Below are 22731 nucleotides of genomic sequence, written 5' to 3'. Positions count from 1 at the left end.
ATAGATACGCGTGTGTACGTGTGTAAATCTCTTTACACCTCCAGCTCAATCTCGGCTCACGAATCTCTGGAAGGATCCAGAACGAGCGCAGCGGCACCCACCTAACAAAAGGATTCGGGGCGCAGGAGGCTGCGATTCCTCATGTATCTCTCTCTCTCTGTCTCTCGCCTTTAAATTTGCAGCATTCCAGACCCCTCCGGAGGAGACGTTCGCAATCATCCAGGGCCAAGCGGAACATCGCCGTGGGAGCCCCGACGAATCATCGTGCCTAGGGTTTTCTGTGCCTGCGATGCTGGCTCGGGCCAAAAGGAAAAGGGGGTGCGGGAGAAACCAGCCACACGGCAGAAAGAATGAAAAAAAAAAGCTTTTTTTTTTTTGCTTTTTTTTTTTTTAATCCGTTGTGCAGTGAAAATCCCACAAAAGACGAAAAAAATGTTTTTTTTACCTCCTCCTCCCCCCCTCCTAAACTGCTCCCTCCCTCCCCCTCCTGCTGGTTACTCCCCCTGCCTTGTTACCTCCCTCTCTTTCTCTGCGTCTCTCTGTCTGTCTAACCCTCCCTCTCTCACCTCTCTGTCTCTCTCTCTCTGTTACTTGAGGTCTCAGAAGTACTGGTTGAGGGGGTCTCGCAGACACAGGCATACAGATTTAGTAGGGGGGGGGGGTCTTGCAAAGTTGGGTTTTTTGGGCCTAAGATGTCTCCTCCATATGTAAAAGAAGGAGGAGAGAGAGGTCACAGCGACAGAACTGTTTTCATTCTCCCTCTAGCTGTCTCTCCCCCTCCTCGCTTTTCTCTCCCCCTGCTCTTCCTGTAATTTCTAACACAAAAGGGGGGGGGGGGGGATTTATCTGCAGGACTAGAAAGTAACTGTGTGTGCGCTAGGTATTACACTGGATGTATGCGTGCATGGCGTGTGCAAGGCCTGCTTCTTACCAACGCTGTATTATCAGCTGCATACAATAAACAATACGGAATTCTAAAAATAATGCTGCATCACTTCCCCCGAGCTAGGGAGTAGTGTATAGTGTTTTAAGCATACGGCCTGCAAGCGTCCGTACCTGTGAGGGCCCCGCGATGGTAGTACTCCTGTCCTGCCAGATGCAACTGCAACCTCTGCACCCACTAAAGAGACACCCCTGGCCAGCAGTATGAAATTGCATTGATTAAAAGGGAACCCGTCATTTAGTTTTGGGGGCCCCTTTACTACCAGCATGCCGTCATGCAGCTGGGGTTTAGGGTTCCAAACTTGCCCCTAGCAAACCCATGCGCCGTGCAAAAGAACATAAATCACTTAGGGCTCATGAACACGGCCGATACCTCGCCGTGGCCGTATTGCAGCCTGCACTTAAATGAGTCTGGAAAACCGGAGATGCGGTGCGGAAGCACGGATCGGAACCCCACGGAAGCACTACGGTGTGCCTCCGTGGTGTTTCTGGCCGTGCCTCCGCACTGCAAAAAAGTAGTGCATGCATTACTTTTTTGCGGTGCGGATCGCGGACCCCATTCAAGTAAATGGGTCCGTGATCCGCATGCGGCTGCCCCACGGAGCCATTACGTTCGTGGGCATGAGCCCTTACTGGGAGAAGAGTCCACGACTCTTCTTTAGTGGTATCAGGAGCATGTGCATGATGGAGCCACGGTTACACGGGCGTAGCTATAGGGGAAGCGGCTGTTATGGGGCCCAAACTCAGCAGGGGCCCACCCAGGAGGAGGACTAAAAGATATTATACAATGACATTACATACAGTGAGACTGTAGGAAACGGACGGAGCGGCTGACGGGCCTCGTCTGGGAGAGCGATCTTGAATAGCCACAGGAATCGGGGTTGAATGGGATGAGGGGGCTGTGCTGAAGTTTCTGGGGGAGGGGGGGGGGGCAATCAGAAATTTGCTGTGGGGCCCAGTCATTTCTAGTTACACCACTGCGAGGATGGTACACCTCACTTCACAAGCAAGGCGTACCATCTTTGGCCTTATCCGCACATTGTCCATGCGCCTGTTGTTGCTGGAGAAGAGTCCAGGACTCTTCTCACAGCAAGTTTGAATTTAATTTCCTTTTTTTTTTTTCAGGCATTTTTGGGACTCTAAACCCTGGTAGTGTAACAGCAGGGTGGTGGTTTAGTGGTTCCAAACCAGGTGACAGGTACCCATTAAAGGGGTATTCCCATCAATTCATGTTCAATGGGGTCCAAACCCCGTTGATCCTGAGACCTGGGAAGTGGTGCCCAGGCTGTGTATGGCTTGGCCGTATTCAGTTGGTAGTGGCCAGCTGCACATACCTTCCACAGTGCCGGGAAAGCAGGGGACACTGTGATAGATCTCCAGCGGTCAGACACTCACTGATCACCACTTCATAAGACGGGAATACCTGTTTCATTTTAATAATAACCCCAAAATTTGGCACCACGATTCTTGGACTCTGCCCCACAAGAGGACTGTGGTGCAAATTCATGGAATTTAGCATTTAATAATAAAAAAAAATCATTATTACTTCTATAGCACAAGCGTATTCCACAGCGCTGTGCAGAGACCGCCATCTCCGCAAAGTAATCAACACTGAGGAGGATACTGTGATCTTGCGGAGGGAGGTTTGGAGGGGATTGACGTTCACATGAAGTTCCATGTGCAAAATGTAAGGTGACGTACAATTGTATAATAAAAGGTAAAATACTGCGGAAAATGGCAGCCGAAGAAGACTTGGGGACAATAAACAAAGCTTTAGTGACCAATGCCAGGCAGCTGCTGCCAAGGCTAATAAAATAGTGGCATGCACCAAAAGGGGCATACAGTAGATGCTCTTGGGAATATGGTTTTGCCTCTAAATCATGTTGGCCCACAAATGCAGTCCTGTGTACAGTACCGGGCACCTGGGTATAAGAAGGACATAGGAGTACATGAGCGGGTGCAGAGGACAACGAAGGTAAGGGAAAAAAAACTGATTGAGGGGCGATCTAATTACAAAGTACAGATATATGAAATGACAGTACAGAGATCCGTCTAATGGTAGTTATATCTAGGCCTGTGATCATGACGTCCTCTGTGTCTAGAGACCATCATTATAGACAGGATTCTTTACTGTAAGAGCAGTGAGACTATGGAGCTCTCTGCCACAAGGGTTGTGATAGTTGATTCGTTGTACAAGTTCATAAGGGGCCCGGATACCTTTCGTGAATGTAAAAATATCCCAGGTTATTGGCACTAGATTTCTGTAGAGGGGTTCATTCTGAGTGGGGAAGGAATTTTTCTCCCTTAATAAGGGGTAATTGGCATCCCCTCATAGAGGTTATTTTCCTTCCTCTGAATCAGCAGGTTGGACTTCATGGACCTGTGTCTATTCCAGTCTTACAAAGCATGTAGCTACAGGATATCATGCCGGCCGGTGCCTGTCCCGGTTGGGGCTCACAGGCTCAGTCCCAAAGTAACCGATCAGTATATTTTTGGAGTGTGGGAGGAAACGAGGGTAACCAGGAGGAAAAGCACGAAAACACAGGAGAACATACAAACGCCGTGCAGGTGTTGCCTTTGGAATAAGAATCCAGGACCCTAATCTGGTAATTATTTCCAGCACAGAAATATAATCTAATACTTCTATAAGTACAGTATTATTATTTGGGAATCATATCACAGTATTATGTGAGCTCCTTAGGTAGTGGTATTTTGCTGCAGAGTATTCCAGCTAGTTATTGTGGCACGATTTGGGTTGGATATCCCAAAATTATCTAGTGACATTATATGGGTCGACATAATTATGAGAAAACATCTAAAAATGGTGTATAGGGAGGCCCTATTTTGCAAGTTTCCCAGGGCACCATAAGGCCCTGGATTACATGGAAAGTAGGGTCTGCCGGCACCTGCCATGTCTGTTTTTGGCACTGTATGGGATCTCTGTATTGGGGTTCCTATGTGACATTGTCTGGGGTATAAATGACTAGTGACATTTAGTGACTCTAGCTGGCACTGAATGGGGTCTGTAGCTGTCATTATATGGGCCTGTAACTGGCATCTTTGGGTGGCCTTTGGCTGGCACTGTATGGGGTCTCTGGCTGACACTGTATGGGGTATCTGGCTGGCACTGTATGGGGTCTCTGGCTGACACTGTATGGGGTCTCTGGCTGACACTGTATGGGGTTTCTGGCACTGTATGGGGTATCTGGCTGACACTGTATTTGGGTTCTCTGGCTGGCACCGTATGGGGTCTCTGGCTGGCACTGTATGGGGTCTCTGGCTGGCACTGTATGGGGTCTCTGGCTGACACTGTATGGGGTCTCTGGCTGACACTGTATGGGGTCTCTGGCTGACACTGTATGGGGTCTCTGGCTGACACTGTATGGGGTATCTGGCTGACACTGTATTTGGGTTCTCTGGCTGGCACTGTATGGGGTCTCTGGCTGGCACTGTATGGGGTCTCTGGCTGGCACTGTATGGGGTCTCTGGCTGGCACTGTATGGGGTCTCTGGCTGGCACTGTATGGGGTCTCTGGCTGGCACTGCATGGGGTCTCTGGCTGGCACTGCATGGGGTCTCTGGCTGACACTGCATGGGGTCTCTGGCTGACACTGCATGGGGTCTCTGGCTGACACTGCATGGGGTCTCTGGCTGACACTGCATGGGGTCTCTGGCTGACACTGCATGGGGTCTCTGGCTGACACTGCATGGGGTCTCTGGCTGACACTGCATGGGGTCTCTGGCTGACACTGCATGGGGTCTCTGGCTGGCACTGCATGGGGTCTCTGGCTGGCACTGCATGGGGTCTCTGGCTGGCACTGCATGGGGTCTCTGGCTGGCACTGCATGGGGTCTCTGGCTGGCACTGTATGGGGTCTCTGGCTGGCACTGTATGGGGTCTCTGGCTGGCACTGTATGGGGTCTCTGGCTGGCACTGTATTTAGGTTCTCTGGCTGGCACTGTATTTAGGTTCTCTGGCTGGCACTGTATGGGGTCTCTGGCTGGCACTGTATGGGGTCTCTGGCTGGCACTGTATGGGGTCTCTGGCTGGCACTGTATGGGGTCTCTGGCTGGCACTGTATGGGGTCTCTGGCTGGCACTGCATGGGGTCTCTGGCTGGCACTGCATGGGGTCTCTGGCTGGCACTGCATGGGGTCTCTGGCTGGCACTGCATGGGGTCTCTGGCTGACACTGCATGGGGTCTCTGGCTGACACTGCATGGGGTCTCTGGCTGACACTGCATGGGGTCTCTGGCTGGCACTGTATGGGGTCTCTGGCTGGCACTGTATGGGGTCTCTGGCTGGCACTGTATGGGGTCTCTGGCTGGCACTGTATGGGGTCTCTGGCTGGCACTGCATGGGGTCTCTGGCTGGCACTGCATGGGGTCTCTGGCTGGCACTGCATGGGGTCTCTGGCTGGCACTGCATGGGGTCTCTGGCTGGCACTGCATGGGGTCTCTGGCTGGCACTGCATGGGGTCTCTGGCTGACACTGCATGGGGTCTCTGGCTGGCACTATATGTCACTGGCATTATATAGTGGTCTCGCTCTGACTGGCACATGTATAGAAGTATGTTAAGATGGCGCTGACTATGGCTAATGAATGTTGCTATCAGTGTAAGGGCTCATGCACACCTGTGCACCCTGTGCCAGTGCTGCAGACTGCTATTGCACAGACACCAGCCGTGTGCCCGCCGTCTGCGGATACAGACCCATTCACTTGAATGGGTCCACGATCCGCAAGATTCAGTCCGCACCGCAAAAAAAATAGAACATGTTCTATTTTTTGGGGGTGTGGAAGCACGGACCGAAATCCCACAGAAGTCCTCCATAGTGCTCCGTGCCTCCGCTCCGTGCCTTGCAGATTGCGAACCCATTCAAGTAAATTGGACTGCATCTGTGATATGAGGCGCACACATTCATGTGCATGAGCACTTACAGGGGGAATAATTATGGCTGGCACTTTTACAGAGGAATCGACTATGGCGGCTAATGTTCTGCAGCCACCGACTGGCGGCAGTGTTACCGCTATTGCTGTAATGGAGGCACAAGCTGTTTCTTAATGTTCTGGGGAAGGGGAATAACTATGACTGGCAATTTTACATTAGCATTGACTATGGCTGTCAGTGTTTATGGAGGTATCGACTGGATGCTAATCTAATGGAGGTACTGACTGTGGCTGGCAATGTTACAGGGGAATAACTATGACTGGCAGTTTTACATAGACATGGACTCTGGTTGCTAATGTTATGGAGGCACCAACTACAATTGCTAAGGTTATGGAGGGTATCTGGTAATGTTATAGAGGCACTGACTATGGTTACTAATGTTATGGAGGTACTGACCGTGGCTGGCAAAGTTATGGAGGCACCAACTACAATAGCTAAGGTAATGGAGGTATTGAGTTTATCTCGCAATGTTATGGAGGCACTGAGTATGGTTACTAATGTTATGGAGGTACTGACAATGTTATGGAGGCAATTACTCAGTTACTAATGTTATTGAGGTACTAACTCTGGCTGGCAATGTTATGGAGGCACCAACGACAATTGCTAAGGTTATGGAGGTAAGGAGGGTATCTGGCAATGTTATAGAGGCACTGACTATGGTTACTAATGTTATGGAGGTACTGACTGTGGCTGGCAATGTTATGGCGTCACCAACTACAATAGCTAAGGTTATGGACGTATTGAGTGTATCTCGCAATGTTATGGAGGCACTGAGTACGGTTACTAATGTTATGAAGGCACTGAGTATGGTTACTAATGTTATGAAGGCACTGAGTATGGTTACTAATGTTATGAAGGCACTGAGTATGGTTACTAATGTTATGAAGGCACTGAGTACGGTTACTAATGTTATGGGGGTACTGAGTACGGTTACTAATGTTATGGAGGTACTGACTCTGTTACTAATGTTATGGAGGTACTGACTGTGGCTGGCAAACTTATGGAGGCACCAACTACAATTGTTAAGGTTATGGAGGTAAGGAGGGTATCTGGCAATGTTATAGGGGGACCAACTATGTCTGGTAATGTTATAGAGGCGCTGACTGTGGTTGCTAATGTTTTGGAGGCAATAGCGTGGCTGGCAATGTTATGGGGGGGACATCTATGGCTGGCAATGCTACAGCGACATCGACTATGGTTGCTAGTGTTATGGAGGTACTGCCTGTTGTCAGGGATTGCAGGGGATTACTGACTGGCGCTGTTCTTTTTTGAATCCTCTCTGACACTCGGTGTAAAAAAGAGATGACTTATAATACAGGTGGGCATTACAGATGCCATACTTACAGCCCAGCTCTTCTGACGTGCAGGGGGCACCTCGCCCCCGACGCTCTGTCGGCCGCCCCCGATCCTCCCAGCACATGCACACACTGTTCCTATGATGCATATATTTTTTAACACACTGTCAGTACATTTAAATAGTGTCACCCTGACTAGGCCCCTGGCAGTCTGCCCGCCCCCCCCCCCCCCCCCCCGCGCTCCTGCCGACTTCTTCACAGTGCGGCACGTGGATCAGAGGTATTCTGTATCCCATGTGCCCCCCGCTGCTGCACCCCTCCCCCGCTACTGTAAGACACTGATAGAAATGTCGGGGATGGCCTCCTATTCTCCTGTCACATCCACTCCCTGCATCTTCTCCATTAGTTGGATCTTATCCTCAGGCTTTTATTATATGGTGGACGACAAAGCATTCCCTTCTGGAAGGAAGCCAGCGAGGAATCCTGTTACATGGGGGCGCCAGCTCCATCCGTATTAAAGGGGACATGCTGTACACGGCATTGATGCATTTAAAGGGAGTTTATTAAAACTGTGCCTCAGCAGTTTCAAGATCTCTGCTTGCTGTCAATGAATGGGATTATTATTTTTACCTTCAGGGTCTGAAAACCATTATGGAACGGCAATGTATGTTCATGCAGGGCAGCAAGAGCAAATCAGTCTAGGCAGTGAACCGGTCATTAGGACGGGGCCTTTTAAAGGGATTTTCCTGGATTTCTAAAAGATAGGTCATTAATATTAGATTCCCAGCGGCCCCGCCGATCAGCTGCTAGAAGAGTCCTCACTCGGGGGGGGGGGCACCACATTCATGGCACCTGATGGAAGTACATTGCCTGTCATTATGATTAAATACTCAGTATAGCACTTAGGCTACTTTTACACTCGCGTTTGGTGCGGATCCGTTCAGATAATACAAACGTCTGCATCAGTTTAGAACGGATCAGTTTGTATTATCTTTAACATAGCCAAGACGGATCCGTCTTGAACACCATTAAAAGTCAATGGAGGACGGATCCCTTTTCTATTATTGTGTCATAGAAAACGGATCCGTCCCCATTTATTTATTTATTTTATGCACTTATATTGCGCTACTATATTCCGCAGCGCTTTAAAGACTTTAGCATCCAACTGTCCCCAGTGGGGCTCACAATCTAAGGTCCCTATCAGTAAGTCTTTGGAGTGTGGGTGGAAACCGGAGAACCCGGAGGAAACCCACGCAAACACGGCATTGTGTGCCAGAACGGATCCGTTTGACTCAGTTTCGCCAGACAGACACCAAAGCGGAATGGAGACAGAACGGAGGCAAACTGATGCATTCTGAGCAGATCCTTTTCCATTCAGAATGCATTAGTGCCAAACTGATCCGTTTTGGACCTCTTGTGAGAGCCCTGAACAAATCTCACAAACGGAAAGCCAAAACACCAGTGTGAAAGTAGCCTTAGTAGAATCTGTGGGATCTCCATAATGTAATAAACTGCCCCCTGCCCCTGTAGGTCCTTGATTCTCAAGCTGTGGTGCATACAGAGAGGACGTGCAGTATTCTCTGTCATACAGCAGGTGGCGATATTAAACTACAAGTGGTGCAGGGAAAAATGCAGATAAGACCTGTAGAACACACATTGGCTGAGGATGAGCAGCAAATGCTGACGCTGGTTTTTGGAGACTGGTAATCATAGGGGGGGATAGGAGGAAGGCTAGGCTACCAGCACACGCTGCGGATTACGTACGGTTTTTCCACATGGATGTTTATACGGAAAAACCACAGCATAATACAGTACCAGCAAAGGGAATGAGATTTGCCAAATCTTCTGAAATTGACCTGCAAGTAAAAAATGATCTCCAGCTATACACTGCTGGAGCGTTACCTGTCAGCTGTATAGACGTATACTAGCAGGCAGGGAGCAGGAGAGCCCTTAGGCCCCTTTCACACGAGCAAGTTTTCCACGCGGGTGTAATGCGTGACGTGAACGCATAGCACCCGCACTGCATCCTGACCCATTCATTTCAATGGGGCTGTGTACACGAGCGATGTTTTTCACTCATCAGTTCTGCGTTGCATCCGTGTTCTATAGGCCTCAAGCACACGAACATATTTTATAACTGTGTCTGTTCCGTTTTCTTGCGGATAGGATGCGGACCCATTAATTTCAATGGGTCTGCCAAAAATGTGGACAGCACACCGCGTGCTATCCGCAACCGTATGTCCGTTCCGTAGCTCCGCAAAAAAAAAAAAAAAAAAGAACATGTCCTATTCTTGTCCGTTTAAGGCAATAGATCTGCAAAAAAAAAGAAAAAAGATGACATACGGATGTCATCATTTTTTATTTTTTTTTGCGGATCCACAATTTGCGGACCGCAAAACACATACGGTCGTGTGCATGTAGCCATATTCTGCGTTTTTTCACGCAGCCCTGGCCCCATAGAAGTGAATGGGGCTTCAGTGAAGCAAGTGCGGGTGCGATGCGTTTTTCACTGACGTTTGCTAAGAGATGTTGTTTGTAAACCTACATTTTTTTTATCAAGCACGCGAAAAAACGCATCAAAACGCATTGCACCCGCGGGGAAAAAACCTGAACGCAATCGCAGACAAAACTGACTGAACTTGCTTGCAAAATGGTGCGAGTCTCACTGAACGCATCCGGAGCCAATCCGCCACGCTCGTGTGAAAGGGGCCTTATGCTCTGAACCAGGCATGCTCAACCTGCGGCCCTCCAGCTGTTGCAAAACTACGACTCCCATCATTCCCTGACAGCCTGCAGCTATCATCCTACAGAAGGGCATGGTGGGAGTTGTAGTTTTACAACAGCTGGACGGCCGCAGGTTGAGCATCTCTGCAGTCTGAACCAAAGAAACATTGATGAATAAAAGCAAGCCTTAACACAGGTGATAGAAACAGATCTCCATTTACTATTTGCAGTGATTTCCAAAAACTGAGCACTGAAGCCCTGGAACCTGCAGAGTATTACAGGCTAGGCTTTCCCCTATGGCACCTGCAGAACACCGTGGCAGGGTATGCTCTCTGCTATGGCACCTGCATACTGTTAATGAATACTTCTCCCTCCTTCTAATACCAGCAGATGGTTCACACCAACCAACCCGTATCACTTATGGGGTATTTTAGAATGGCACAACCTACCTTCTTACACTAGTAGGGTATTTTAAGATGGTTACCTTCCTTTTTGACACCTGCAGAATATTCTAAGATGGTGACTACAGATGGCACTAACAGAATATTACAGGATAGGCTCCCGTATGGCAGAGTACTGCAATAGAGAACTCCTGGTCCAGGACCTGCAGAGTATTTCCCAAGGCTGTCGCCCCCCTCCCTCCCCCAATTTACGTGTGCAGAGTATTACTCGGTGTTAGGCATTGTTCACTGTGATGACAGTTTTTACAGTTCCTCCCGCTGTACCAGTGGAGGACGTTTTTCTTTGGCGAGTACATGAACTTTGGGATTGTTCTAGGACTCAGTGATCTGAAAGAGAGCAGAAGATTGTTGTGTGACCAAACCTCGAATCCTTCGACCTCATACACAACGTGTGAACCTCTGTCATCTGCTTTGTACTTACCCCGTCCTCCATTCTCGACCTTTGTGTCTCCGCAGCCTCGGTTCTTTCTTCCTCCTCAAAAAAATCCTTATCGAGTCTCTCCAGATGAGGCAGAGCAATCAGGGTCTCCAGGCGGTAACCGTCCTCCTCCTCGCAGGGGTTCTCCCGTAAAACCAGCGCCCGCAGCATGGGCAGGACCTTGAGCTTCTCCACCTCCTGCAGTCTGGATAGGAGGTTACCTCTACACAGGGGTATACAGGGGTGAAGGGAGCTGAGGGAATACCAGGACCTTTGGGTGAGAGACTATCTACTAGGTCATACGAACCTGAGATTGAGGTACTGCAGGGCCCGCATGTTTCCTGAGAACCCATTCAGAGTCTCCAACTGGTTATCCCTTAGGTGAAGGCTGGTGAGATGAACCAGGTTCTCTAGTCCTTCCAATGTCATCATGTTATTCTGGGCCTGGAGGATTTACAGCAAGATACAAAAATCCTGATCAATCAGTTACCAGTGATAATGCAACATATGTACCAGTCTAATCAGCAGATCATACCGTACGAGGTATATGACCTAGTGACTAATATGGTACAGTAGTGTAGGCATGCTCAGTGACGTCTGCAGGGAGGAGGTGAGCTGTGTCCATCAATGTTGTCAACGGTGGATCCTGTGTTACTTCCCTTCAGTTTTATAGTAGAGGTGTTACCTGTCATTGCAATCTTGCTGGTGATGATAATGAGATGACTCCTGACCCTGCCTCCTGTGTACACAGCACATGCTGAATAGTGGCAGGAATTGTCAGTTATTTGTGAGGGACCAGTGTAAAAACTGTAAGGCTGGTTTCATACGGGCGTTGCGGGAAAATGTGCGATTTTTCAGCCCGAGTGCAAAGCGTTTTAATGCGTTTTGCACGCGCGTGAGAAAAATCTGCATGTTTGGTACCCAGACCCGAACTTCTTCACAGAAGTTCGGGGATCGGTGTTGTGTAGATTTTATTATTTTCCCTTATAACATGGTTCTTAATACAGAATGCTTAGTAAAATGTCCATTGAGGGGTTAAAAATAATAAACCACTTGATCGCGTAGCGGATCTCCTCTTACTTCTACTTTCTTCAGGACCTGGCTAAAGGACCTTTGATGACGTCACTGCGCTCATCACATGGTCCATCACCATGGTGATGGACCATGTGATTGACCATGTGATGAGTGCAGTGACGTCACCACAGGTCCTTTTCATCAAAAAAGAAAGAAGACATGCCAGGCTGAGCGTTCAAGTGGATTAAGGAGAGTTTATTATTATTTTTTTAACCCCTCCATAACTATTTTACTAAGCATTCTGTATTAAGAATGCTATTATTTTCCATTACCATGTTATAAGGGAAAATAATAAAGATCGGGTCCCCATCCCGATCGTCTTCTATGCGTGAAAATCACACCGCATCCGCACTTGCTTGCGGACGCTTTCAATTTTCATGCAGCCCCATTCACTTCTATGGGGCCTGCGTTGCGTGAAAAACGCACAAAATAGAGCATGCTGCGATTTTCACGCAACGCACAAGTGATGCGTGAAAATCACCGCTCATGTGCATAGCCCTATTGGAGTAAATGGGTCCGGATTCAGTGCGGGTGCAATGCGTTCACCTCACGCATTGCACCCGCACGGAATTCTTGCCCGTGTGAAAGAGGCCTAAGAATTCACAATGTATTTTACGGCAAATAGGGAAAAAACCCTAAAAGAAACGTAATAATAATAATAGATCATTTTTAAAGATATATTACCTTTAGGAAGGAAAAATTCTGGCGTTGCGGCTCAGGGAATCCAGAGATGAAAAGAAAGTGAAGGGGGATGATTTATATAAGGCATGCTCAATGTGCGGTCCTCCAGCTTTTGCAAAACTACAACTCCCGTCATTCTCTGACAGCCTACAGCTATCATCCTACAGAAGGGCATCGTGGGAGTTGTAGTTTTACAACAGTTGGAGGGCCGCAGGTTGAGCATCCCTGATTTATATGGTTGCACCCACTATCCTAAAATGATGACTGACCCGTTTGCAACATGACATAACTTTGCATCCTGGCAAGTGATGATAAAGGTGCAGTTCAGTTCAATAGACCCATTACAGCGTATAGAGGCAACAGAGGGGCCACCGAGCTGCCGCAACTAGTGACTGCCGAAGAACTGGCAGGCAACATACAGAGATGCCCACTGGTTTTAATGGGTGCTACATTACCAGTGCAGAAAAATAAACCAGTCAGTTACCCCAGCTGCGGACCTGCGTAAATGGAATGTATCATCAAAAAATGGCTTCGTTTTTAAAGCAAGTTTTCTATGACAAATGTATATTTTAAACCGTTTTGGTGATTATCTATAATGGCAGAACAAGCTTATGTCAGTGGTAAAATCGGCAGTCAGGATTGGTCAGAGACAGTTCGCAGTGTTCGCCCGCGAACATATGCGGGCTATCATCTTGACTTACATGTTCGGCTATGCACAGGTAAGCTCGTACCTGTGCCGGGAGCCGGTCTGAAACATATGCGGTCACCGGGAGCGGGCAGTTCCGAGAACAGCCCAGTGAAGGCCCCCGGCGGCTGTTCTCGAAGCTGCCTGCTCCCGGTGACCGCATTTGATTTTAGACCGGCTCCCTCCAGAGGGAAGGGCTTACCTGTGCATCGCCGGACTTGCGAGTCAAGACGGCAGCCCGTGCGCGTTTGCGGGCGAACACTGCGAACTGGCCATCACTGGTCAGAGATAGTCCAAAAAGTCAGAGATCCAAGAATCAAAGAAGTAGTTGAGAACACACTTGTGAGGCAGGAGGACCAATTACAGATGTCGCTCGTTTAAATATCCCGCTGTAAAGAAGTAAGGGACACGGGTGCAAAGCCTGATTGGCCCACGGGGAAGGGGGCTCACCGTGGGAGTACATGACAATATGCTACCGTGTTCTGTAGATCTCTTCTCAGCAGTTATCTCGTTATCATCACAGTCGGGGTTACAATGACAAATAACACCTATATATAGACAACACAGGATCCACCATTCAAAATAGGTGATGGTTGCAGCTCACCGCCTCCCCCTCCCTGCACCATTGCCTGTGTACAGGTGGCAGAGCATGCCCACAACACTCTCCCGTAGAAGTCAATGAACATCTCCTTTTTGGTGCCCATGGTCATGTGGCTGCTGTAAAGCGCATGTATAAATGCTGGCTGACAACACAGCACCAGGAGGACCGAACCCAGTAAAACCTGCCACTCACCAGATAAAGCTGCCGCAGGTTGGGCAGGTAGAGGCCGGCCGTGCTCGGCAGTTTGTTCCCTCGTAGCTCCAGTGTGTGCAGGCTATGCAGCTTGGAGCACTCCAAACTTTCCAAGGTACGGAGCTCATTACCTACAACCCAGACAGAGGATACACAAAAACATGAAGCACAGGACAAACTCGCCCCCCCTAATCCCACCCTCTGCTTCTGGGATAGCTGGGTGACCATGATATGACTGCTATTTACCTCCCATGGGGGTTGTCATGCAGCCTCCCCGGACCCCTGAATGGAACATCTGTCTAGTTGTGCATTGATACTAATGCAAAAGAGGAATCACTGGAACACAAAGCAGATCCGCCATTCAAGATGGCAGGAAAGCTGGGTTATAGCCGAACAGAAGATGTGATAGCCGCCATACTAACTGTCACCCAGCTTTCCCAGAAATAAGAAACAGCTCTACAGATCAGGCTGACTGTGAATTTTTTTTTTTGTCATAGAGGTCATTTTTTGTGATCTGATGATCAGCACCGACCTATGAGATTGAGAGTCTCCAGTCTCGGGTGTGCCACTCCCTGCAGGTTCTGCAGACGGTTCTGGGCCAGGCTTGCTTGTTGTAGGTAAGGCAGCTCCCCCAGTCCACCGACACTGACCAGCTGGTTCTGGTCTACATGCAGACTCAGCAGGTGAGTGAGGGGTCCCAGCGCAGACAGATCTCGAAGGGAATTCTGGGACAAATCCACATAGCGGAGGTGTATGAAAGACTCCAGGATTGAGATGTCTGTGAGCTCCCTGCAGGAGAAGTACAACATGGCTACTTCACAAAGTACTTACATGTATGATACATAGGTCAACTCATACACTATTAATTTCATCTAAATAAAAGTTTAGTCACTGTGTACATTACATTACTTATCCTGTACTGATCCTGAGTTACATCCTGTATTATACTCCAGAGCTGCACTCGCTATTCTGCTGGTGCAATCACTGTCTACATACATTACATTACTTATCCTGTACTGATCCTGAGTTACATCCTGTATTATACTCCACTAGCAGAATAGTGAGTGCAGCTCTGGAGTATAATACAGGATGTAACTCAGGATCAGTACAGGATAAGTAATGTATGTACACAGTGACTCCACCAGCAGAATAGTGAGTGCAGCTCTGGAGTATAATGCAGGATGTAACTCAGGATCAGTACAGAATTAGTAATGCATATACACAGTGACTGCACCGGCAGAATAGTGAGTGCAGCTCTGGAGTATAATACAGGATGTAACTGCGGATCAGTACAGGATAAGTAATGTATGTACACAGTGACTGCACCGGCAGAATAGTGAGTGCAGCTCTGGAGTATAATACAGGATGTAACTCAGGATCAGTACAGGATAAGTAATGTAATGTATTTACACAGTGACTGCACCAGCAGAATAGTGAGTGCAGCTCTGGAGTATAATACAGGATGTAACTGCGGATCAGTACAGGATAAGTAATGTATGTACACAGTGACTCCACCAGCAGAATAGTGAGTGCAGCTCTGGAGTATAATACAGGGTGTAACTCAGGATCAGTACAGGATAAGTAATGTATTTACACAGTGACTGCACCAGCAGAATAGTGAGTGCAGCTCTGGAGGATAATACAGGATGTAACCCAGGATCAGTACAGGATAAGTAATGTATGTACACAGTGACTGCACCAGCAGAATAGTGAGTGCAGCTCTGGAGTATAATACAGGATGTAACTCAGGATAAGTAATGTATGTACACAGTGACTGCACCGGCAGAATAGTGAGTGCAGCTCTGGAGTATAATACGGGATGTAACTCAGGATAAGTAATGTATGTACACAGTGACTCCACCAGTGGAATAATGAGCGCAGCTCTAAAGTATAACATGGGATTTATCTCATGATCAGTATGTAATAATAAAGTTACTGAGATTTTTATGTGGGTTATATCTGTATTAAGTCTTACATAGGGGGGTAATTGCAGTGGCTGTGGTCTGAAGAACAGTTGACATGAACAGAGATTGATAACTCATAACCTGCAGCACAGATGACTGAACGTACTTGTCTTTAACTTCTAATTTGACGTAGGCATGAGCGAGACCATTCCCAGTCTTACACAGCAGCGACAGTCCTTCCCTGAGCAGCTCCTCAGTCAGCGGCACATGAGGAGGCGGCTGAAACACAAAGAACAGAAAAAGGCTGAATCAGTGCTCAACAATCTGCCATTCAGGAGCCTGGAAAAGCTGTAAAGGCTCCATAGTGGTTGCACCCAGCTTTCCCAGAAACAGATAGAATGTACAAAATACAGTTTTGGACACTCCGATTCGATTTCTTGCTCCTGTGTCTGCCGATTCCCACCTCTCCGGAGCAGGTTCTCACCTCTTCTTTCTTAGGCTCCTCTTCTTCTCCCTCTTCTTCCTCCTTCTCCTCTGCCTTATCTTCTCCCTCTTCATCTCCTGCTTCTCCATCTTCATTTGCCTCTTCTAGAGGTTCTTCACCTTCCTGCTCCTCGTCCAGAACGTCGTCTTCAGTGTCAGACATCTGCAAAATATAAATCTCAATGAGCCATGTGACCAGTGGGATGCCAGATTATAAGAAATTCCAAACTACTGGATGTTATATATGGGCAAGTGCATTCTAGGCAGTGGGGCCACAGCGCCTCATCTCCATTGGCTCTGACCTTAGGTTGATATGCAAGGGTTAAGGTAGACACCATGGTTACAGTGTGCCCCTCCGCTCAGCAGCATCCCTTTTGGAGCGCCAGTAGATGAGACGAGCTGCAGACGCACCACAAGAAGCTGATTAGCCCGATTACATCCTACTAATCAAACATCAGAATCTACTGTTGTCACATCTGAACCATCAGATGCCGGACTAATGGACTTCTGTATATATCTGATCTGGAAAAAACATTTCCAAGTTTCCAAACCTACAGAATTCCCTAGAGCAGGGGTGCTCAAGTATTTTTTAGTAAAGTTACACATACTGGGGTCTGCTATTGAGTGAAGGTCCAAGAGGGGATAAAAAAGGAAAACGGGACAACACCAGTGGGGATAGCGCACTGCGCCATTTTTTTTTATTTTTTTTTTACAGTAAGCCATAACACTAATCCTGCCAAATCCCATTAGAGCGGAGAGCTATGTTACCTATATCAGAGACATGGGTGGGGTATTAGGTCAGACCACCATATGGAGCCCATACAGTATGTGACGCTGGGACAGAAGTACATGTGGTGCCTAGCACACAGCGGCCATGCTGAGCGCCGGTCCGCAGGATGAAGCCGTCACTCACCTCTCTACCCGGTTTCAGGCGAAATACACTAGACCGGAAACCAGAAAAAGCGTTACAGGTTGCTATAGGAACTGCCGGAAGTGTATGAGCCGGGCTCCATGGCGACTCGCAATGGTCAGCTGACGCGCAGGCTCCGCCCACGGTCTGCTTTTAGACAGTCAGGGACGGCGGCGGCCATTTTGTTTTACCTCAGCGGCGTCTGAAGTAGATATAGGACGCGCTGTTCAGGGGAACCTGTCCATACCCAACACTTACATACATGTTAGTGTTATCTTATAGTATGGATATACTTAGTATGTATAACATAGGATATTGGAAGGCATTTATTGTTGACCCTGGTATCTTTCATATCTTACAAGTCAGATCGATGATTTCCTATATTTTTCAATGTACAAAAGGCGCAGAAAATATAAAAAAAGTAATGGAGACGAGCTGCTCTCGGATCTGAAAATCTGCCCACGTTTTCAGACACTGGTATTAATGGAAATGGCAGTGAATTGGAGCACAACTGACAGCGTTTATTATACCATTTATGGCAGGATTTTCATTGTAAGAGTACTTTCACACTAGCGTTAGTGTGATCCGGCAGGCAGTTCCGTAGTTCGGAGCTGCCTGCCGGATCCGTCTACAAATTCTGTCAGTTGTCACACTGATCGGCGGATCCGGCAGGCAGCTCCGCCAACGGAACTGCCTGCCGGATCACACTAACGCTACGGATCTGTCTACAAATGCATTGCAAGAACGGATCCGTCTTGCAGTCTTTTTCACAGTTTTCCCGGTCTGCGCATCCGTCCTTCAGTTGTTTTGCAATGCCAGATCTGGCACTAATTGAAGTCAATGGGAATAAATGCCGGATCTGGCATACCCGCGACTGATCAGGCATTTTGGACGGACATAATACCGCAGCATGCTGCGGTATTATGTCCGGCTAAAACGCCTGATAGTGACTGAACGGAAGGCATACTGATGCAAACTGAACAGATTTCTATCCATTCAGAATGCATTGGGATATGCCCGATGAGTTCTTTTCCAGCATAGAGCCCTTTTGACGGAACTCTATGCCGGAAAAGTATAACGCTAGTGTGAAAGTACCCTTAGGCTACTTTCACACTCGTGTTTTTTGCGGATCCGTCATGGATCTGCAAAAACGCTTCCATTACAATAATACAACCGCATGCATCCGTCATGAACGGATCCGGTTGTATTATATAGCCATGACGTCTTGAACACCATTGAAAGTCAAAGGGGGACAGATCAGTTTTTTATTGTGTCAGAGAAAACTGATCCATCCCCATTGACTTACATTGTGTGTCAGAACGGATCCGTTTGGCTCCGCTTCGTCAGGTAGACAGCAAAACGCTGCAGGCAGCGCCTCCAGAGCGGAATTGTGACTGAACGGAGGCAAACTGATGCATTCTGAGCGGATCCTTATCCATTCAGAATGCATTAGGGCAAAACCGATCCATTTTGGACCGCTTGTGAGAGCCCTGAACGGATCTCACAAACGGAAAGCTAAAACGCCAGTGTGAAAGTAGCCTAAAACGTAAGTGAATTGTAAAATTTGTGACTTTTTTTACACGTGATGTGAAAAGCGAACGTGGTCTCCAAAAGAGTCGTATTAGGTTTTACCAGATTTAATAAGTGGAAATGGCTGATACCAGAAAGACAACAGCGACTGGCCCCGAAAGTGCAAATATTGGGGGCAGGATGAAGTTACTACAGTATGCACTGGGCTGCCCTCTTGGGTGATCCATTAGTGCGATGGGCACTGAAGTTGGACGAGAAGCTCTGGCTCACAGTCGGTGTCCTGGTTTCTCCTGAAGATGTTGGATGGGGTTGTAGTGCAGGTACTCTTCTGCCACCCCAGTTCCCCCAAACTAAGCTCGTTACCCCCATGTCATTATTCAGCTTTGTGCACTGGGGCTGTCTCATGCTGGAACTGAAAAAGGTCTTCTCCAAATCGGATGCGACAGTTGTGTAAAAAGTAGTATAAAAGTGGTTTTCCATGAATACAGTCCTGATCAAAAGTTTAAGACCACTTGAAAAATGGCAAAAAATCATATTTTACATTCTTGGATCTTAACAAGGTTCCAAGTAGAGCTTAAACATGCAACAAGAAGAAATGAGAGTGAGACAAAACATTTTTTGAGCATTCAATTAATTGAAAATAACGATTAAACTGAAACAGGCTGTTTTTCAGCTGATCCAAATTTTAGGACCACATGCATTTAAATGGCCATATCTGTACAAAGATGTGGATTCATTGTCATTTTCTGTCAGGTAGTCACAAAGGCAAAAAAACTCTCCCTTTTTGAACGTGACCGGGTTGTTGAACTGTATAAGCAGGGTCTCTCACAGCGCGCCATCGCTGCTGAGGTGGGACGCAGTAAGACAGTCATTTGGAATTTCTTAAATGATCCTGAGGGTTATGGAACAAAAAAGTCAAGTAGAAGACCCAAAAAAAATTCATCAGCACTGAGCCGGAGGATCCAATTGGCTGTCTGTCAAGACACTGGACGATCCTCGACCCAAATTAAGGCCCTTACTGGTGCTGACTGCAGCCCCATAACCATCAGACGGCATCTGAGACTGAAGGGCTTCAAAAACAAAAAAACGTCTTCAAAGACCTCGTCTCCTTGAACGCCACAGAACTGCTCTTTTGGACTTTGCAAGAGAGCACCAAACATGGGACATTCAAAGGTGGAAGAAAGTTTTATTCTCTGATGAGAAAAAATGCAACCTTGATGGTTTCCGTTACGGGCATGACAAGCAGATCCCACCTCAGATGTTTTCTACGCGCCACAGTGGAGGGGGTGCCATAATGGTCTGGGGTGCTTTTTCCTTTAGTGGAACAATGGAGCTTCAGGAAGTGCAGGGGTGTCAAACGGCCGCTGGCTATGTCCAAATGTTGCAGAGAGCATTCCTCATGACTGAGGGCCCTTGTCTGTGTGGTAACTAGGGCTGCAGTAAACGAATATTTTTGTAATCGAGTATTCTATCGATTATATTTCTCGATTCATCGAGTAATCTAATAAGAAAAAGCTACTTAAAATAACGTACGTAATTAGGTATGTATAAAGTTATTGGTTTAGAGAGGGGTTAATGAAGGCGCCTCCAAGGTGCTTCCATTAACCTCTTCAAACCAATAACTTTATACATGCCTAATGCCAAGGTGCTTCCATTAACCCCTCCAAACCAATAACTTTATACATGCCCATTGGGTTTGGAGGGGTTAATGGAAGCACCTTGGAGGTGCCTTCATTAACCCCTCTCTAAACCAATAACTTTATACATACCAAGGTGGTGCCTGCAGCCTCCATTAACCACTCTCTCTCCATCTGCCTCCCCCCCAGCCTCTGATCTGCCTCCCCCCCCAGCCTCTGATCTGCCTCCCCCCCAGCCTCTGATCTGCCTCCCCCCCAGCCTCTGATCTGCCTCCAGCCTCTGATCTGCCTCCCCCCAGCCTCTGATCTGCCTCCCCTCCAGCCTCTGATCTGCCTCCCCCCCTCCAGCCTCTGATCTGCCTCCCCCCCTCCAGCCTCTGATCTGCCTCCCCCCCTCCAGCCTCTGATCTGCCTCCCCCCCTCCAGCCTCTGATCTGCCTCCCCCCTCCAGCCTCTGATCTGCCTCCCCCCCTCCAGCCTCTGATCTGCCTCCCCCCCTCCAGCCTCTGATCTGCCTCCCCCCTTTAGCCTCTGATCTGCCTCCCCCCCTCCAGCCTCTGATCTGCCTCCCCCCCTCCAGCCTCTGATCTGCCTCCCCCCCTCCAGCCTCTGATCTGCCTCCCCCCCTCCAGCCTCTGATCTGCCTCCCCCCTCCAGCCTCTGATCTGCCTCCCCCCTCCAGCCTCTGATCTGCCTCCCCCCCTCCAGCCTCTGATCTGCCTCCCCCCTCCAGCCTCTGATCTGCCCAGCCTCTGATCTGCCTCCCCCCTCCAGCCTCTGATCTGCCTGCCCCCTCTGGTAACGCAACCCCCCCTCCCCCCCCAGTATTACTCATTGGTGGCAGTGGCCACAGGGTCCCCCTCCTCCCCCCCATCATTGGTGGCAGTGTCAGTTCCGATCGGAGCCCCAGCAGTGTAATGCTGGGGCTCCGATCGGTTACCATGGCAGCCAGGAGTCACGCTACTGAAGCCCTGGCTGTCATGGTATGTTAGTGAGCAGAGAGCAGCGCATTATACTCACGTGCGCTGTGGCCGGCGGTCGCTCCTTCTCATAGGTCTGTGCGGCGCATTGCTAATGCTGTAAGCATTAGCAATCCGCCGCACAGACAGAAGGAGCGACCGGCGGCCACAACGCACGTGAGTATAATGCGCTGCTCTCTGCTCACTAACATACCATGACAGCCAGGACTTCAGTAGCGTCCTGGCTGCCATGGTAACCGATCGGAGCCCCAGCATTACACTGCTGGGGCTCCGATCGGAACTGCAAACTGCCACCAATGATGGGGGGGGGGGGAGGAGGAGGAGGGGGACCCTGTGGGATATGGCCGGCAGATTCATTGGTAGTGCAGTGGCCACAGTCCCTCCCCTCCTCCTCCTACTCTGTCCTCATTGGTGTTCATCGGCAGCCGCGCACAGTGGGGAGGGAGGGACTCCCTCCTCCTCCTCCCTCCGCTGTGCCGGCCGCTCAGTCCTGCCTCTCTAGCCTCCGGAGGACACGGAAGCGGTGAGTGAGACGCTTAATTTCACTCCCGCTCCGTGATCACGTGATTTAAACGATTCCTCGATGCAGGGAAACTGCATCGATGAATTTTTTGACTCGATTTAATCGAGTTATTCGAATAATCGTTTCAGCCCTAGTGGTAACGACTGGGTTTTTCAACAGGACAACGCTACAGTACACAATGCCCGCAGGACTTCTTCCAGGGACTTCTTCCAGGAGAATAACATCACTCTTTTGGCCCATTCTGCGTGTTCCCCTGATCTAAATCCAATTGAGAACCTTTGGTGATGGATGGCAAGGGAAGTTTACAAAAATGGACAACAGTTCCAGACAGTAGATGGCCTTCGTGCGGCCGTCTTCACCACTTGGAGAAATGTTCCCACTCACCTCATGGAAACACTTGCATCAAGCATGATGAAACGAATTTTGGAATTGATAATAACTGCGGAGCTACTCATTACTGAGTTTATGTTTGGAAGTTGAATTTCTGTTTTGGGGGGGTTTAGTGTTTTTTTTGGAGGTGTGGTCCTAAATTTTTGATCATCTCAAAAACAGCCTGTTTCAGTTTATTCGTTGTTTTTACTAAATTGAGTGCTCAAAAAATGTTTTGTCTCAATCCCATTTCTTCTTGTTGCATGTTGAAGCTCTACTTGGAACCTTGTTAAGATTCTGATTTGGCTTTTCTGCATCTCCTGGTTTGACCCTAGCTTGGTTTTTGGACTTGCTTCTGCCTGACATATTTGGACCTG

At 48.5% G+C, this 22731-nt stretch overlaps 2 protein-coding genes across 4 annotated transcripts in view; both read right to left on the bottom strand.

The window, feature by feature from the left end:
• The window catches only part of ATN1 (atrophin 1), a 46111-nt gene extending 38841 nt beyond the window's left edge, over positions 1 to 7270 (bottom strand). For 2 of the 3 annotated variants that reach the window (XM_044298956.1, XM_044298958.1), the window contains exon 1: positions 102 to 373. The gene's annotated coding sequence lies outside the window, so the exon portion shown is untranslated. Of the gene's footprint in view, positions 1 to 101; positions 374 to 7231 lie in introns of those variants that run through there. The other variant, XM_044298957.1, reaches the window with a different exon arrangement.
• A 2871-nt stretch (positions 7271 to 10141) lies between these two features.
• Positions 10142 to 17362, bottom strand: LRRC23 (leucine rich repeat containing 23). The gene is made up of 8 exons (XM_044299325.1): positions 17319 to 17362; positions 16407 to 16568; positions 16089 to 16201; positions 14551 to 14807; positions 14019 to 14149; positions 11093 to 11229; positions 10789 to 11008; positions 10142 to 10694 (listed from the first exon to the last, which is right to left on the bottom strand). Exons 2-8 carry the CDS (start codon positions 16566 to 16568, stop codon positions 10680 to 10682), a joined length of 1035 nt encoding a protein of 344 aa, XP_044155260.1. The 5' UTR covers positions 17319 to 17362; the 3' UTR covers positions 10142 to 10679.
• Between the last annotated feature and the right edge of the window lie 5369 nt (positions 17363 to 22731).

The sequence above is a fragment of the Bufo gargarizans genome, chromosome 6, assembly GCF_014858855.1.
Source record: "Bufo gargarizans isolate SCDJY-AF-19 chromosome 6, ASM1485885v1, whole genome shotgun sequence".
In the NCBI taxonomy this organism is placed as follows: Eukaryota; Metazoa; Chordata; class Amphibia; order Anura; family Bufonidae; genus Bufo; species Bufo gargarizans.
The sequence above is the reverse complement of the archived record's forward strand: the minus strand, read 5'-3'. Positions and strand labels throughout refer to the sequence as shown.

What these genes read in the sequence shown, in the direction of transcription:
- LRRC23 (XM_044299325.1), bottom strand. Translation starts at nt 16,568, where the DNA reads ATGTCTGACACTGAAGACGACGTTCTGGACGAGGAGCAGGAAGGTGAA. An exon ending in AGGAGCCTAAGAAAGAAGAG is followed by an intron (nt 16,202 to 16,406) that starts GTGAGAACCTGC and finishes TTTGTGTTTCAG; the next exon opens with CCGCCTCCTCATGTGCCGCT. An exon ending in AAATTAGAAGTTAAAGACAA is followed by an intron (nt 14,808 to 16,088) that starts GTACGTTCAGTC and finishes CTTCTCCTGCAG; the next exon opens with GGAGCTCACAGACATCTCAA.